Raw genomic sequence first — 15,732 nt, forward strand, 5'->3', positions numbered from 1 at the left:
GTTATATAGACCTTTTGGTTAATCACTTGTAAAACTACATATTATTGGGCGGCGCCTGTGGCTCAGTCGGTAGGGCGCCGGCCCCATATACCGAGGGTGGCGGGTTCAAAACCGGCCCCGGCCAAACTGCAACCAAAAAATAGCTGGGCGTTGTGGCGAGCGCCTGTAGTCCCAGCTACTCGGGAGGCTGAGGCAAGAGAATCGCTTAAGCCCAGGAGTTGGAGGTTGCTGTGAGCTGTGTGAGGCCATGGCACTCTACCCAGGGCCATAAAGTGAGACTCTGTCTCTACAAAAAAAAAAAAAAAAAACTACATATTATTTATAGTGGTTAAAAAATAATTTCTTTTTGTTTTTGAGACAGAGTCTCACTTTGTTATCGTTTATAGAGTGCAATAGCATCATAGCTCACAGCAACCTCAAATTCTTGGGCTCAAGTGATGGTTTTGTCTCAATTTTTTATTTGTAGTAGAGATGGAGTCTCTCACTCTTGCTCAGGCTGGTCTTGAACTCAGGAGCTCAACCCCTCCATCTGCCTCAGCCTCTTAAGAGTGCCAGGATTATAGGCATGAGCCACCGCACCTGGTGGTGCGGTGTTGTTACCTCAATGAAAGGGAATAGTTTAACAATAGTTTAACAATGAATTTTTTTAATTAATAATTTTTTAAATTAATTAAAAAATTATTTTGCAAGAATTTAAATCAGTTGAACATCTTATTCTTTTTTTTTTTAATTTTTTTGTAGAGACAGAGTCTCACTGTACCGCTCTTGGGTAGAGTGCCGTGGCGTCACACGGCTCACAGCAACCTCCAGCTCTTGGGCTTAAGCAATTCTCTTGCCTCAGCCTCCCGAGCAGCTGGGACTACAGGCGCCCGCCACAACGCCCGGCTATTTTTCTGTTGCAGTTTGGCCGGGGCTGGGTCCGAACCCGCCACCCTCAGCATATGGGGCCGGCGCCCTACTCACTGAGCCACAGGCGCCACCCGAACATCTTATTCTTAAATCTGTAATGAAGTCATGTATTTGTTAAGAAATCGTCTTGAATATATTACGATTTTCGTATAGGAAGGAACTTCAGCGGTAGAGAATTTGAATGAAATGCAGTGCATGTGGTTCCAGACAGAATGTGCCCAGGCTTATAGAGCAATGAATAAATTTGGTGAAGCACTGAAAAAATGTCATGAGATTGAGAGAGTAAGTACCTCACACATGTGAGTTTCTCATTCTGTTATACATTGATGATTTGGGCAAATTTATAGATTTTTCTCTTCTCCCTCTTTATGACTCACAGGTGATTTTTAAAATTAGTATTCACTTTTTTCAGTTTTTTAGGGAAATATTATAAACTGTATTTTCAGCTGACGTCTCTGTTTATTCTACCTGTAAATTCTTTTTAAAGATTTTGGAATTTTGTGTCTTGATTGTGTTTTAATGATTTTTTTTTACTTTTTTTCAAATTGCTGCTGCTGCTTTATTAGTACATACAAAGCTTCTTAAATAATCCTAGAAGCCTGTTTATTGTGGGGTTGATTGGTGATGCTGTATACTGTTGATAAAAATATAAGTTTTGACACCTTTTCACAGTATGTAAGTCCTCATTTAAAGTCACTGTGTTTTAGTCCTCTTCACTTAATTCATTTCTATAAGCAATAGTTGGCTTCCTTTTTGTGTGTTTTTCACAGGTGCACATAGTTTATATAATTTAACATTTGTAATGTAGTCAATTATAGAACAGTAGAACTTAGTTGAAATTTTTAATTCTTGGTTGCTTGACTTACTTGCTTATTAATTGCTTCCCTCATATCATCAGCATCACATTGCATAAGATTTCAGATTTGTATCCTCAAAAACAGTTGTCAAATACTGCTATACATATTATAATCCCTTATAAATTATTCTAAATATAAAAACTCAATGTTCAACATGTGACTCTACTGTAACTTAGTGCCTCTTGTATGCCATATCCTGTGCTAGGTGATGGCCAACTGTGTTTGAAATCTAAAATATTCATAGATGTTGCTGTACTTCAGTAAAATAATAAAAAGATAATTTTGTTAGCATTTTATAGAAATCACTGATGACCAGTTTGACTTTCATACATACTGTATGAGGAAGATTACTCTTAGATCATATGTGGACTTATTAAAACTAGAAGATGTACTTCGACAACATCCATTTTACTTCAAGGCAGCAAGAATTGCTATAGAGATCTATTTGAAACTTCATGATAACCCCCTTACAGATGAGAATAAAGAACATGAAGCTGATACAGGTATAATATTCAAAGATTTCTCAGTATTTGCTCTGGTGTGTGTATCTGAATGTATGTATTTCTCTTGAGCTTTTTATTAAGCACCTTGTGGGAGAATACCATACAAGGTTAGAAAATGATGGTTATTTTGTGAATTTCTCTAAACAACAAAAGAAAAATATTGTTTACTTTTATACTTTCAAAATAAGTTAAGCATTTGATTAATGTAATTGCTCATTAGCAGTTAGGAAGTTTACATTTTGTGAATTTTACATTTAATGTCTGGTTTACCCAATATTATAAATTGCTAACTATAATACAATATATTGCTAACTGCATATTAATATTGGTCATTATATAACTCATCATTATTTTTTTAAGTATAATTTATAATTAAGTTACTAAAAGGTGAATATTGCTTGGACATTAAAAACCAGTTTGACTTATCATTTGATAGATTTTTTTTTTTTTTTTTTTGAGACAGAGTCTGACTATGGGCCCTCGTTAGAGTTGTGTGGTGTCACAGCTCACAGCAATCTCAAGCTCTTGGGCTTAATTAGTTCTCTTGCCTCAGCCTCCCAAGTAGCTAGGACTATAGACACCTGCCACAATGCCCAGCTATTTTTTGGTTGGAGTTGTCATTGTATTTTTCTTTCTTTCTTTTTTTTTTTTTTTGAGACAGAGTCTCACTTTGTTGCCCTCGGTAGAGTGCGATGGCATCACAGCTCACAGCAACCTCAAACTCTTGGGCTTAAGTGATTCTCTTGCCTCAGCCTTCCGAGTAGCTGGGACTACAGATGCCCACCACAACGCCTGACTTTATTTTTGTTGTTGCAGCTGTCATTGCTGTTTTAGCTGGCTGGGGCCAGGTTCGAACCCACCACCTTCTATATATGGGACTGGCACCCTACCCACTGAGCCATAAGCACTGCCCTAGAGTTGTCACTGTTGTTTGGCAGGTCAGGGCTAGATTTGAACCTGCTAGCTCTGATGTATGTGGCTGGCGCCCTAGCTGCTGAGCTATAGGCGCCGAGCCATTTGACTCTTTTTTTTTTTTTGGTAGAGACAGAGTCTCACTGTACCGCCCTCGGGTAGAGTGCCATGATGTCACATGGCTCACAGCAACCTCTAACTCTTGGGCTTACAGGATTCTCTTGCCTCAGCCTCCCAAGCAGCTGGGACTACAGGCGCCTGCCACAACGCCCGGCTATTTTTTTGTTGCAGTTTTGCCAGGGCTGGGGTTGAACCCGCCACCCTCGGCATGTGGTGCCAGCGCCCTACTCACTGAGCCACAGGCGCCACCCCATTTGACTGATTTTTAATGTATCATTTTTAGTGCAGAGTATCAGGATGATTAGGGAGACAGTTATTTGGGAATGAATTTCAGAATAAAACTGATTTTTGCATGTAGAAAGATAAAAGTTAATTGTATATCCAAATATTTTGTGACTTAATCATGGTAAAAATGTTCTAAGAGTTGGGGCATAAAAAGTCAGATTTTTTTCTTTGGTCCTTAGTTCATTTTTCTTTTGAGGACATTACTGGGATATTACTGGTTACTTTCTATGTTCCTCCTCCTGCTGAAGAGCTTTTGAATTATTTTGTTAATTTGTTTTAAATTTTTACTTCCTGTGTAAGGACAGTTTAGAACTTTCTAAGGTCAAACAGTGAAGCCCTTGTATAGATTGTTGCTTCAACTTGGAAGAAAATACCAAAAAGAATAATTTGCTGGAAAATTTATATTTACAATTGAGAGCTAAGACCCTCTAGCTTTTGTTTACCTTTGTTTTCACTCCTGCTTCCTTCAAATTATCAAAATATTATACAATTAACTCTAATTACACAAAGTTGCGATAGCATAGAAATATGCCTAGCAAATATGAAAATCTTCTTTCACTTTTCTCCCACCTATTCTCCTTTACAGAAGTTTTTCCTATGAAAGAGTCAATTCCTTTCATGCACAAATGCAGTTTTCAGAGCTTTGTGTGTATAAATACTATATCCACATTTCAAGGTGGTTCTTGCCAAGTTTTTTGGTTTTGTTTGTTTTTGTTTTTTTAGTCTATAAGTGGGATTATACATGTTCTGCAACTTATATTTTTTATCTCCTGCTTAATAGTACTGTTCTATGTTTGGATACTTATCCAAATGACATTTTAATGGCAATAGAAGAATCTACATGAATTCTTTTTCACCATTATAATACTATACTGAATATCCTTGTACATCATCATACACATATTTATTTAGCATTGATTATTACTTACAAGTAGAAATTTCTGGGGCATGGAATATGATTATTTGCAAGTGTCAAATTGCCCTCCATAACGGTTTCATCAGTTTATTACCACAAGCATTGTTTTGAGAATATCTTTTGTTCTTCGTTATTGCTAACTCTGAAAGTTATTAGTCCTTAATGTTTGCTGTGTTTGGCAAAATATCTCATTTCTAATTTCTAGATTTTTAGTGGAATGGAACATTTGTTTATATTTTCATGTAACTTTCGCTTTTTTCTATGAATTGCTTGTTCTGTTCCCTGCTTGCTTTTTTTTGAGACAGAGCCTCAAGCTGTCGCCCTGGGTAGAGTGCTGTGATGTCACAGCTCACAACAACCTCCCACTCCTGGGCTTAAGCAATTCTCTTGCTTCAGCCTCCCAAGTAGCTGGGACTACAGGCACCTGTCACAACGCCCGGCTATTTTTTGGTTGTAGTTGTTATTGTTGTTTGGCAGGCCTGTGCCAGATTTGAACCTGCCAGGTCGGGTGTATGTGGCTGGCACTTTAGCTGATTGAGCTACAGGTGCCACCACCTGCTTGCTTTTTAAACTTGATTTGTAGGGGTTCTTTAATCCTTATTTATATATGAAATGCATATTATATACTTTCTTTCCTTCACTTAGGTTTTACCTTTATTTATGGTAGATCTCTTTTATTATATAAAATTTTTCATTTTTAATATTTAATCCTTTTTATGGCTCCTGGGTCTTGCTTAGAAAGGCTTTTTCTACTTCAAAATTAAAAATATATTTATGAATAGTTTGTATTTTTCTTCTAATACTTTCATTATTTTAGATTTGGCTATTTAATCATCTGGAGTTCATTTTTAAATGTAATGTAAGGTGGAGAGTGTCTTCCCCACCTTTCCCCTACCAATAGTCTGCTAACTATTCAGTATTTATTGAATAGGTTGGCATATTCTTCACTGATTTAAAATACTACCTTTATCATGAACTGAATTCTGAAAAAGTAATGTGGTGAATTGTGGGTATGACATCTTTTTCCAACACATATTAAAACTTACTGTAAAGGGCATAATTAAAACTACAAGGTATTGACATCAATACACAAATTTCTTTAAGAGTTTTTATGGTTTTACATGCAGATTTTTGCTTATGCACAAGTTGTAAAATTAACCTTTTTTCCAGAAAGTTGCTTCTGGACTTTTTCATTCAAAACAGTTTGAGAAGGGTATAGAGGTGGGCCTTAAATAATACCAAGTTTTTGTATACCAGAATGCATACATCTCCTACTTATTTTTTAGTGTAATTGTTGTTACATAAGCAAATTTACTATTAGCATTATTTCTATATGTTGTTACGATTATAATATTCTAATACAATGCAATATTTTATATGTCGAGTTGGCATTTTTATTGAACTCTAGTATTAGGTTTGTCATTTTCAGTTGATTAGTAGTTTTGTTTCTTTCAGTATTAATCCCTCCCTCCCACCCTCAGAAAAACCCTAAACAGTTCTGTTTAGTAGGAATAGTAGTGTACTAGCTATTCATTTTTCTTTAGAGGCAGTACTTCTGATATTTCACCATGAAGTTTGCTATATCTGTAATAAGTATTTGATAGTTACTCTTTATTTGGTTGAGATATTAAAAACACAAGAAACAGTGTTTTTATCTTTCTAGTGAGCTTTATTTGGCCAGATTTGTTTTGCCCTCTTATGTGGATATTAATTAGTATGACTAGGTATAGTAGTGTGGGTTCAAATGTTATTTTCTGTGTATACACACATATTTTCTAAAAAGATAGTGGAATATTCTAGTAGAGAATTTTCCTTTAGTTCATTTTAACCTAAAATTCTGAACCTCTGTTATGCACTTAGAAGTAATAACTAATATTTGTAAAGTTTAAAATTATAGTACTTCCTGCTAATTAGTGCTAAATTATGTGAAATTGGGTATGAATTCTTAATTCATTAATTATATGGTTGTTTCTGTTTTTATATGGTAATTCTATGGAATTACTGTTATGAGTCCTTTTAATGCAGTGACAAACTTTAATATAGAATAGGGCCTCTAGGTCACATTCATACTGTAGTCTGTTCTGATAAATAAAATTTTATTGGAACATAATTGAAGGCAAGCCTTTTTTCTTGGGTGGGGAGAGGACAAAGTCTCAAGTTGTCGCTCTGGGTAGAGTGCCGTGGTGTTACAGCTCATAGCAGCCTCAGACTCTTAGGCTTCAGCGATTCTCTTGCCTCAGCCTCCTAAGTAGCTGGGACTACAGGCGCCCGCCACAACGTTGGTCCAGCTATTTTTTGGTTGTAGTTGTCATTGTTGTTTGGCAGGCCCAGGCTGGATTTGAACCCACCGGCTCCGGTGTATGTGGCTGGTGCCCCAGCTGCTGAGCTACAGGTGCCGAGCCAAACCTACTGGTTTCTATATTTACTAAATTCTTTTTCTGCAGGCTCGGTGCCTATGGCTCAAGCAGCTAAGGCGCCCGCCACATACACCTGAGTTGGCGGGTTCGAGTCCAGCCCAGGCTCGCCAAACAATGATGGCTGCAACCAAAAAATAGCCAGGCGTTGTGGCGGGCGCCGATAGTCCCAGCTACTTGGGAGGTTGAGGCAGGAGACTCTCTTGAGCCCAGGAGTTGGAGGTTGCTGTGAGCTGTGATGCTACAGCACTCTACCCTGGGAGACAGCTTGAGGCTCTGTCTCAAAAAATAAATAAATAATAAAATAAATTCTTTTTCTGCAACAGTTGAGGTTGATTGCAACAGAGACTGATGGCTCACAAAACTGAAATTAGTTAGCATCTGCCCCATCAGAAAATGTTTGCTGACTTTTGCTTGGTATTTCATAGTGGAAAAATCCCAGACTTCGGAATCTAGTTTTGTTATTTTTACATTTGACTCTTTCATGATCTGGAATTAAGTTTGGTAAGACAGAGCATAAGAAGCATAGATATTGGAGGCAGAGTGAAGTAGATTTAAATCCTTGGTCTGCCTTTTACTTTCTTTGTAGGTTGTTATCTTCCTCTGAAACCTGGTTTGTCATACTTAGTATTAACACTCTTAATCCATGAAGTTGTTGAGAATATTGCATTTAATAAAACTATGTACTGTATTTAGCATGCAGCCAGGATACAAGTGGTAGCAGTTATTTTACCGGTCATTACCTGCATTCATAGGGCCACCCAGTTATAATCTTGTGCTTTTAGAATGTAATGTTTGGTCTTTATCTGAAATTTTCTTTTTTTTAGTATTAAGGGATTTTACCAGGAAAAAGAGAAATAGGTATGTATTTGCTTTTGGTGGTCATTGCATAATAGATTATCCCAAAATTTAGCAGTGATCAGGAATATAGAAGCGTCTAGGTGAACTACAATCATGAAATTGTAGTTCAGATTTTGGCTGAGGCTGCATTCATCTAAAGACTTGACTAGAATGGAAAGATCCGTTTTCTTAGATGAGTCACTGAGAAAGCCGTTGACAGGAGGCTTTAGTTCTTAGTCTCTCCGTAGGGTTTCTAGAGTTTCTCTAGACATGGTAGCTATCCATCAGAACAAGTAAGAAGCCACAACATTTTCTAAAGTTCAGTTCACACACCTTATTATTTCTTCACATTCTCATTCGTCAGAAGCAAGTCACCAAGTACAATCTATACTCGAAGTGAGGAGAATTGAAGTATTTGTGGACATACTTTTAACTGCCATTGTCTGCCTACATTCTGGTTATAAGTTATTTACATTATTCTTGTATGTATGTACAGTTATCCCTCCCAAGGCTATCAGAAGCTTTATCTCATTACTATGTTAGCTTAAAGTTTAGAGGATATCGTATAAATCAGGTGGAGGAACTGATGTAGCTCCTTGAGTACAGCTTCTTTTCCCCCTTACGTACAATTTTTCACGTATAGTTTTTTGTTTGTTTTTTAGACAGAGTCTCACTTTGTTGCCCTTTAGTAGAGTGTGCTGTGGCATTACAGCTCATAGCAACCTCAAACTCCTGGGCTTAAGTGATTCTCTTGCTGCAGCCTCCCAAGTAGCTGGGACTATAGGCACCTGCCACAACTTCCAGCTATTTTTTGGTTGTTGTTTAGCAGGTCCTGGCCGGGTTTGAACCCATGAGTCCTGGTGCATGTGGCCAACACCCTAACCAAGTATAGTTCCTTTTCTTTTTTTTAAGAGACAGAGTCTCACTTTATCGCCTTTGGTAGAGTGCCATGCCGTCACAGCTCATAGCAACCTCCAACTCCTGGGCTTAGGCAATTATCTTGCCTCAGCCTCCCCAGTAGCTGGGACTACAGGCACCCGCCAAAATGCCCGGCTATTTTTCATTGCAGTTGTCTTTGTTTAGCTGGCCCCGGGGCAGGTTCGAACTGTCACCTTTGGTGTATGTGGCTGGCGCCAAGCCAAATGCCAAATCTTTTGCTTTCTCTCTTGACATGTTTTTGTAACAACACCCTGGATTTCATCTTAACCCAGCAGCTGTTTCTGGAGAGACTGAATTTTCAAAACCCTCAGGTCCCTACTTCAAGTTTCTTCTCTTGCATCTTACTATGAGCAGCAAGAGGAATCAGGTGCTACCTTCAATACTTTTTCCGAAAATCACCTTAGATAGATCTCTGAGTTCATTTTGTGCATTTTGTAACACTGTTGCTAAACTTTTTGTCACTATGTCCTTCACTATACCTTAAGACCTCATCTACAGTATCCTCAGAGTCCAGGCTTATATGCATAGTGCAGGGCTCATCAAACTTTCATAAAACCTTTTCCTCAAAGTCCATCACCTTTTGCCACTGCCTAGTCCTAGAGTTACTCCCACATTTTATGTTTTTGTTATAGCAATATCCCACTTCCAAGTACCATCATCTATGTTGCTTATCTATTGATGCAGAACAAATTATTCAAGGCTTTAAAACAGCTTTAAGTAACAAACATTGTTATTTAACAGTTATTAATGTCCAGGAATGTGAAATCAAGATGTCAGCCCATGGGTCTTCAGAGTAGACTTGATTAGGAAGATCAGCTTCCAAGATTGCTTACTCTCACGGCCACATGGTTCTTTGTAGAAGACTGGTTGGTTTTCCTCACAAAGTGGTAGCTAGCTTCCTCTGAGTGATGCAAGAGAAGGAAAGGAGGAACCCCTAAGTACTTTAAGGTCCTACTTAATATAACTGTTACACATCTTCATTTCTAGTACATTCTGTTCATTGCCATTAATGATAGCCCACGTTTAAAGGAAAGGGAGATAGGCTGGCTTTGCTTTTTGAAGGGAAGAATTTGTGGACGAGTTTTAAAGTCACCACAGAGGTGGTATATTTTGGACCGACTTTTTTCATTTTTCATTATTAACAACTGTTACCCAAATAAACATGGACTGAGCATGTAGCTTTCAAGTTTGTTGCTTGAAGCCTAAACAGTATACATTAATTACTTTATTATAGCATATTAATCAGTGATTTCTAGTCTTTCTTTGGAGATACTCCACAGTTTATAACTCTAGGGATATTATTAATTTTTAATATCAAATTTTTAATTTATGATGGAGCTATTCCTTTATTTTGTCAACAGATATTTGAATGTTTTCTATATGTTTTGGCATGGTGCTAGGTCCTGAGAATACAGAAATTGTAAGTTAATATAGGGTCTCTTTTAATAAAGAGCTCATAGTCTAAAAGTGAAGCAGGTTTATAAATTATTGTGATAAGCAAAATATATTAGGCATAGTGGCAGCACAGAGAAGAGAATGAATAACTTGTCAGGTTAGAGAAGGCATAACTAAAAGCACAGTCCAACGCCATGGAGATATCCATCAGCTTGTTGTATTCATAGAATTGCGAGTAGCTTAATATTGCTGGAGTAACTCCTGTGTTTTGCCATTGTTAAATGTTGACATACATATCTCACTTGATTTCAAAAAAATTTTTTGAGGTGGTTACTTGCTGGCTATCTAATGTGAAATCATTAAAGGGCGAGGTACTTACAGGCCCATTTATATGTATAGCATGCAATATTTTTTAGGGGCATTTGGGAATATTAAACAGTAGTCTTTGATAATTATTAATCTGATATAACATGCTTATAATTGCATTAACACTTATTGCCTGCAGCAAACATGTCTGATAAAGAGCTAAAGAAGCTACGTAATAAACAAAGAAGAGCACAAAAGAAGGCCCAGATAGAAGAGGAGAAAAAAAATGCAGAAAAAGAAAAACAGCAGAGAAATCAGAAAAAGAAGAAGGATGATGATGATGAGGAAATTGGAGGTCCAAAAGAAGAACTTATCCCTGAGAAACTGGCCAAGGTAATTAATAGTGTTTACACGATTGAGTGAAATTTCATGACCAGCCATAGTCATTTTTATACTATCTTATTTGATCAATATGATTATAAATTTTAGACCCAAAAATGATTAAAATTTTTAGTTTTGTTAAAATACTTTGTTTCTCATTGTATTTCATGCTTGAAACTTGTAGTAATAATCCTTGTCCATAGTCATCCAGTGTGATATATACAGAAAACATTTAGCTTTTGAGTCATTCTGGTCTGGGTTCAGATATTAGCTCTTCACTCTCATTGTGTGTCCTTGGACACTTTGTCTAACCTCTCTGATGGTTTTCTTGTGTATAAAATGGGAGTAAGAAAATCCTTACTAGAACTAGAGAAGACATATGAGTGAAACATCTAGTATCTATTTTTAGTGATAACATGCAGACTTTAATTCCTAGACCAAATTAAATTTGTTATAAACTGAAGGCTGTATGTGTATCTGTCACTAGTGTTGTCAGTTTACTACTGGCCTTTCCCATTTAAACCTAATAACCTTTACAGTTCCTAAATATTTTCTCCAAGTCAAATCCGATTTGCTACTTTTAACCAATAAACTGAAACTGAGGTATTCATGGTAACCTGAACAATGTTGATTAATAATATTCTTGTGCCCTTTCTTATGACCCTTGACATCTTCCTACTCTGTATGAAAATAATTGCATGGGTAGAAGGTGGCAAGCACCTGTAGTCAGTCTCAGCTACTTGGGAGGCTGAGATGGGAGGAGTGCCTGAGTTCAGGAATTCAGCTTGGATAATATAGCAAGATCCCCTGTCTTCTATATAAAATAATAAATACATAATTTAATACATTAAAGCAGTATATTAAGTACATTGCCTATATCTTATTAATTTAGCCTCACTAGGAAGTAAAAATTCAAAACAATTTCCTTTACTATTTTATAACTGAAGAAACTTATAATACCAAAGAGTTGGAGAGTATGTTCAGAATTATACCAGATCAGGTGGACAGTAATGTTTCATAGACTTAGTAATATTGCTGTAAGAATATGGAAATAGGCTCAGCACCCATAGCACAGTGGTTATGGCATCAGCCACATGTACCTAGGGTGGCAGGTTCGAACTTGGCCTGGGCCATCTAATCAACTGCAACAACAACAAAAAATAGCCGGGCGTTGTGGCGGGCACATGTAATCCCAGCTATTTGGGAGGCTGAGGCAGGAGAATCACTTAAGCCTAAGAGTTGGAGGTTGCTGTGAGCTATGATATCACGGCACTCTACTGAGGGCAGCATAATGAGACTCTGTCTCAAAAAAAAAAGAAAAAGAAATATGGAAACATCTAGTTTGGATTTCACAGGGCATATTGACATATTTTCATAAATAATTGCATATCTGCTAGGAACAAACATATCTTTTTATTGTTTGAGATTTTATTGTGAGAGTACAGAGAGAAACAAGAAAGCACAGAAGATTGACCTTTTAGGGTTCCTGGAGAATTGCAAAGTTATTCAGGGCAGAAAATAAACCTAGGCCTCCCATCTTTATGCTTCAACTTCATTTATTACTTTCACTCTTACCGCCGTTACTGACTGCCTTCTACCCTCACTTTTTCTAATTTTGCTTTTCCCTTTATCCCATGACACTTTCCTTAGTGACCTTTTTCTTTGTAACTCTTTACGTCTTCATATGGTTCTTAATGAGAGGATCTATTTGGAGTATTTAGTCATTGTTTAATTAAGATTATACCTACAGAGCGGAATTCTTGTACCAAGCCTGCTTGTAGACTGTTAGGTTTTCCTTATGTCCTGCATGCAGGGCTTGCCTTTGGACCAGATGTCAAACTGTGGTCTTTGTTTTTATTGCTAGGTTCGCAGAGTCTCAGAAAAAAATAATACTTACAGAAAATGCTTTTGATTGCTTTATTTGGAAGGAAGTTAGTTGAAGGCATTCACTTTCATGTACTATTCTTGCCTATTAGGCACTTTGAAGAATTTGAAGAAGGCACTTCAATTTTTTTTTTCTGAGATAGAGTCTCAGGCTGTCGCCCTGGGTAGAGTGCTGTGGTGTCACAGCTCACAGTAACCTCGAACTCTGGGCTTAAGCTATTGTCTTGCCTCAGCCTCCCAAGTAGCTGGGACTACAGGCACCTGCCACAACACCTGGCTATTTTTTGTTGTTGTTGTTGCTGCAGATGTCATTGTTGTTTTAGCTGGTCTGGGCCAGGTTCAAGCTGCTAGCCTCGGTGTATGTGGCCAGCGCCCTACCCACTGAGCTACGGGCATTGCCAAGACACTTCCTCTTAGATGGCCCCACTTAATCTGTACTTACTTGTATCTCAACAGTGGTGATAAAGCCAAATAAAACCATAACTAGGAGTGTCATTGTTGTTTAAAAAGCTACCTGCCAAGTTTGGGTCTTGAATCTACAGTGGCTTGTTTGGGGTGATCCTATACTTCATCATTCTTCCATGGCAAATTTCATGTCACCAGTTCAGGATAATATACAGTCATGTGTTGCTTAACAACAGGGCTGCATTTTGAGAAATGTATCTTAGGTGAGTTTATCTGAGAAATGTGTCCTTAGAGGATTTCATCATTCTGTGAACATCATAGAGTGAGTGTTCTTACACAAACCTAGATGATGATAGCCTACTATACTCCTAGGCTATCTTGTATAGCTTATTGCTCTGAGGCTGCAAACCTGTATGGCATGTTACTATACTGAGTACTATAGGTAGTTGTAACACAATGTTAGTATTTGTGTATCTAAACATGAAAAGGTACAATAAAAATAAGCTATGATTTTACAAGCCTCTCATATATGCAGTCCATCATTGACCAAAATGTCATTATGTGGCATATGATTATATACATATATACAATACAATCAGAATATTACCAAGTTAGTAGTAATTCTAGTTAAGATGGTGAAAAGAAACTGGAAAAGGTGTGGCTCAAAGGGGTAGGGCACCATCCCCATATGCCAGAGGTGGCAGGTTCAAACCCAGCCCTGGCCAAAAACTGCAAAAAAAAAAAGAAAGAAAGAAACTGGAAAAGGGTTCAATTAGTAAGTTTAATATTAATTATAAATTATAATTAAAAATCCGAGGTCTTGGTTGAAGCAGTGTCATGTGTTTCTCAACAGTTGGTATTTGTAAATTCTCTCACCTGCAACTCATCCTGTGTTCCCGTTTGCCTTCAGTCGCCACATCTGAATTGAATTTTTTTTTAATCTTTTTTTTTTTTTTTTTTTTTTGTGGTTTTTTGACCGGGGCTGGGTTTGAACCCGCCATCTCCAGCATATGGGACCAGCGCCCTACTCCTTGAGCCACAGGCGCCGCCCCTGAATTGAATTTTTCTTTTCCTGCTATATATACACTTTCCTTCCAAGGTCTGTGTGTCCTTAATACAGTATTCTTCTTGTGTAGGGTTTAATCGCCTTAAACTTTTCTACATGCATTTAACCTGAGTGAATTCAACTCTTCACAAGTATATGTTAATTTTTTCTTAAAGAGAGATAAGAAAGCCAGGGGCAGTGGTTCATGCCTGTAATCCCAGCACTTTTGGGAGGTGAAGGATCGATCGCTTAAGGTCAGGAGTTCAAGACCAGTCCTCAGCAACACTGAGACCCCATCTTTACTAAAATCAGAAAAAATTAGGTCTGCATGGGGGCACAGGGCTGTAATACCAGCTACTCAGGGGCCTACGGTAGGAGGATCATTTAAGCCCAAGAGTTTGAAGTTGTGGCCTTGAGCTATGATGACACCACTGCACTCTTGCCTGAGTGACAAAAGTGAGGCTCTTGACTAAAAAGAGGGGGATGGGAGTATATTCATAATGGTGGCAATTTATCCAGTATTTCTTTCAGTGAACATCAGACTCCAGCTGAGTATGAGATGGGAGGCACGAGCGCCATTTGTCTAGTCCATCTCATCAATCCTTTTGTGCTTCTGTTGGTGTGAATGTCTTGCTACAGTGATTGTGATTTTGGTACTTCTTGAAAATATGGTTAAACATAATGCAAACTAGTTGTATTATATATCTATCTGCCTATCTTTTCAACTTACAGGATTTTCAAGGGTATTTTGACTTTTTTTTTAGCGCTGAGTTTTAGCACTGCATTACTATTTATATGCTTTTGCATATGTAACTCTGTACTGCATTATATACGAGTAAGTGTAGAATATGCTTAGTTTTATAGTGATTGTGGTTTTATACATACGCTTAAACATTTGGATTTACCCTGACAAAATCTTCCCCATCAGAGGTACTCAGAAACAGACTACATGTTGGAACATCAGAACCAGATCTCCCTTAGGGGAATATTTTTTGTTTATTGGAATTGCAGACAGAATCAAATGTTCTGTTTTCTCTCCACATTCATATACTTGATTTTACTAAATAGAATACTTGCATTGATTTACCTTACTTACACTAGATGTTTCTTCTTGTTTCCATTTTGTAATGGCAGTCATATTTCCCTAATAATTACTGTGGTCAATATACTAACCCTCATTTCAGCTTATACCCTATGAAAAGCCTCTGGATATAGCTGGTGACACTTTCAGTTCCCAGTTTTCTACCTGTCTTTAGTAGAAACATTTCTTCCATTGTACTACATATTCCAACCCAATAAAATATGGAGACATGGGAACAAGAAATAAAATATTTACAAATATGTGAGAAAAGCATACTTTTTTTTTTAAGACAAAGTCTCTATTGCCCTCAGTAGAGTGGTGTGGCATCACAGTTCACAGCAACTTCAAATTCTTAGGCTCAAGCAATTTTCTTGCCTCAGCCTCCCAGGTAGCTGGGACTACAGGCACCTGCCACAATGCTTGCCTATTTTTTGAGACGGAGGTCTCACTCTTGCTCAGGCTGGTCTCAAAACTGTGACCTCAGGCAATCCATCCGCCTTGGCCTCCGAGAGTGCTAGTATTACAGGCATGAGCCACCAC

At 37.6% G+C, this 15,732-nt stretch overlaps 1 protein-coding gene across 2 annotated transcripts in view; it reads left to right on the forward strand.

Moving 5' to 3' along the window:
• NAA15 (N-alpha-acetyltransferase 15, NatA auxiliary subunit) overlaps positions 1 to 15,732 on the forward strand; it is a 112,473-nt gene that overhangs the window by 82,574 nt on the left and 14,167 nt on the right. For both annotated transcript variants that reach the window (XM_053581400.1, XM_053581425.1), the window contains 3 exons: positions 1,063 to 1,191; positions 2,056 to 2,269; positions 10,596 to 10,789. In XM_053581400.1, the coding sequence (XP_053437375.1) occupies positions 1,063 to 1,191; positions 2,056 to 2,269; positions 10,596 to 10,789 (537 nt within the window). The remainder of the gene's footprint in view (positions 1 to 1,062; positions 1,192 to 2,055; positions 2,270 to 10,595; positions 10,790 to 15,732) is intronic.

This window comes from Nycticebus coucang, chromosome 1 (assembly GCF_027406575.1).
Source record: "Nycticebus coucang isolate mNycCou1 chromosome 1, mNycCou1.pri, whole genome shotgun sequence".
Lineage (NCBI taxonomy): Eukaryota > Metazoa > Chordata > Mammalia > Primates > Lorisidae > Nycticebus > Nycticebus coucang.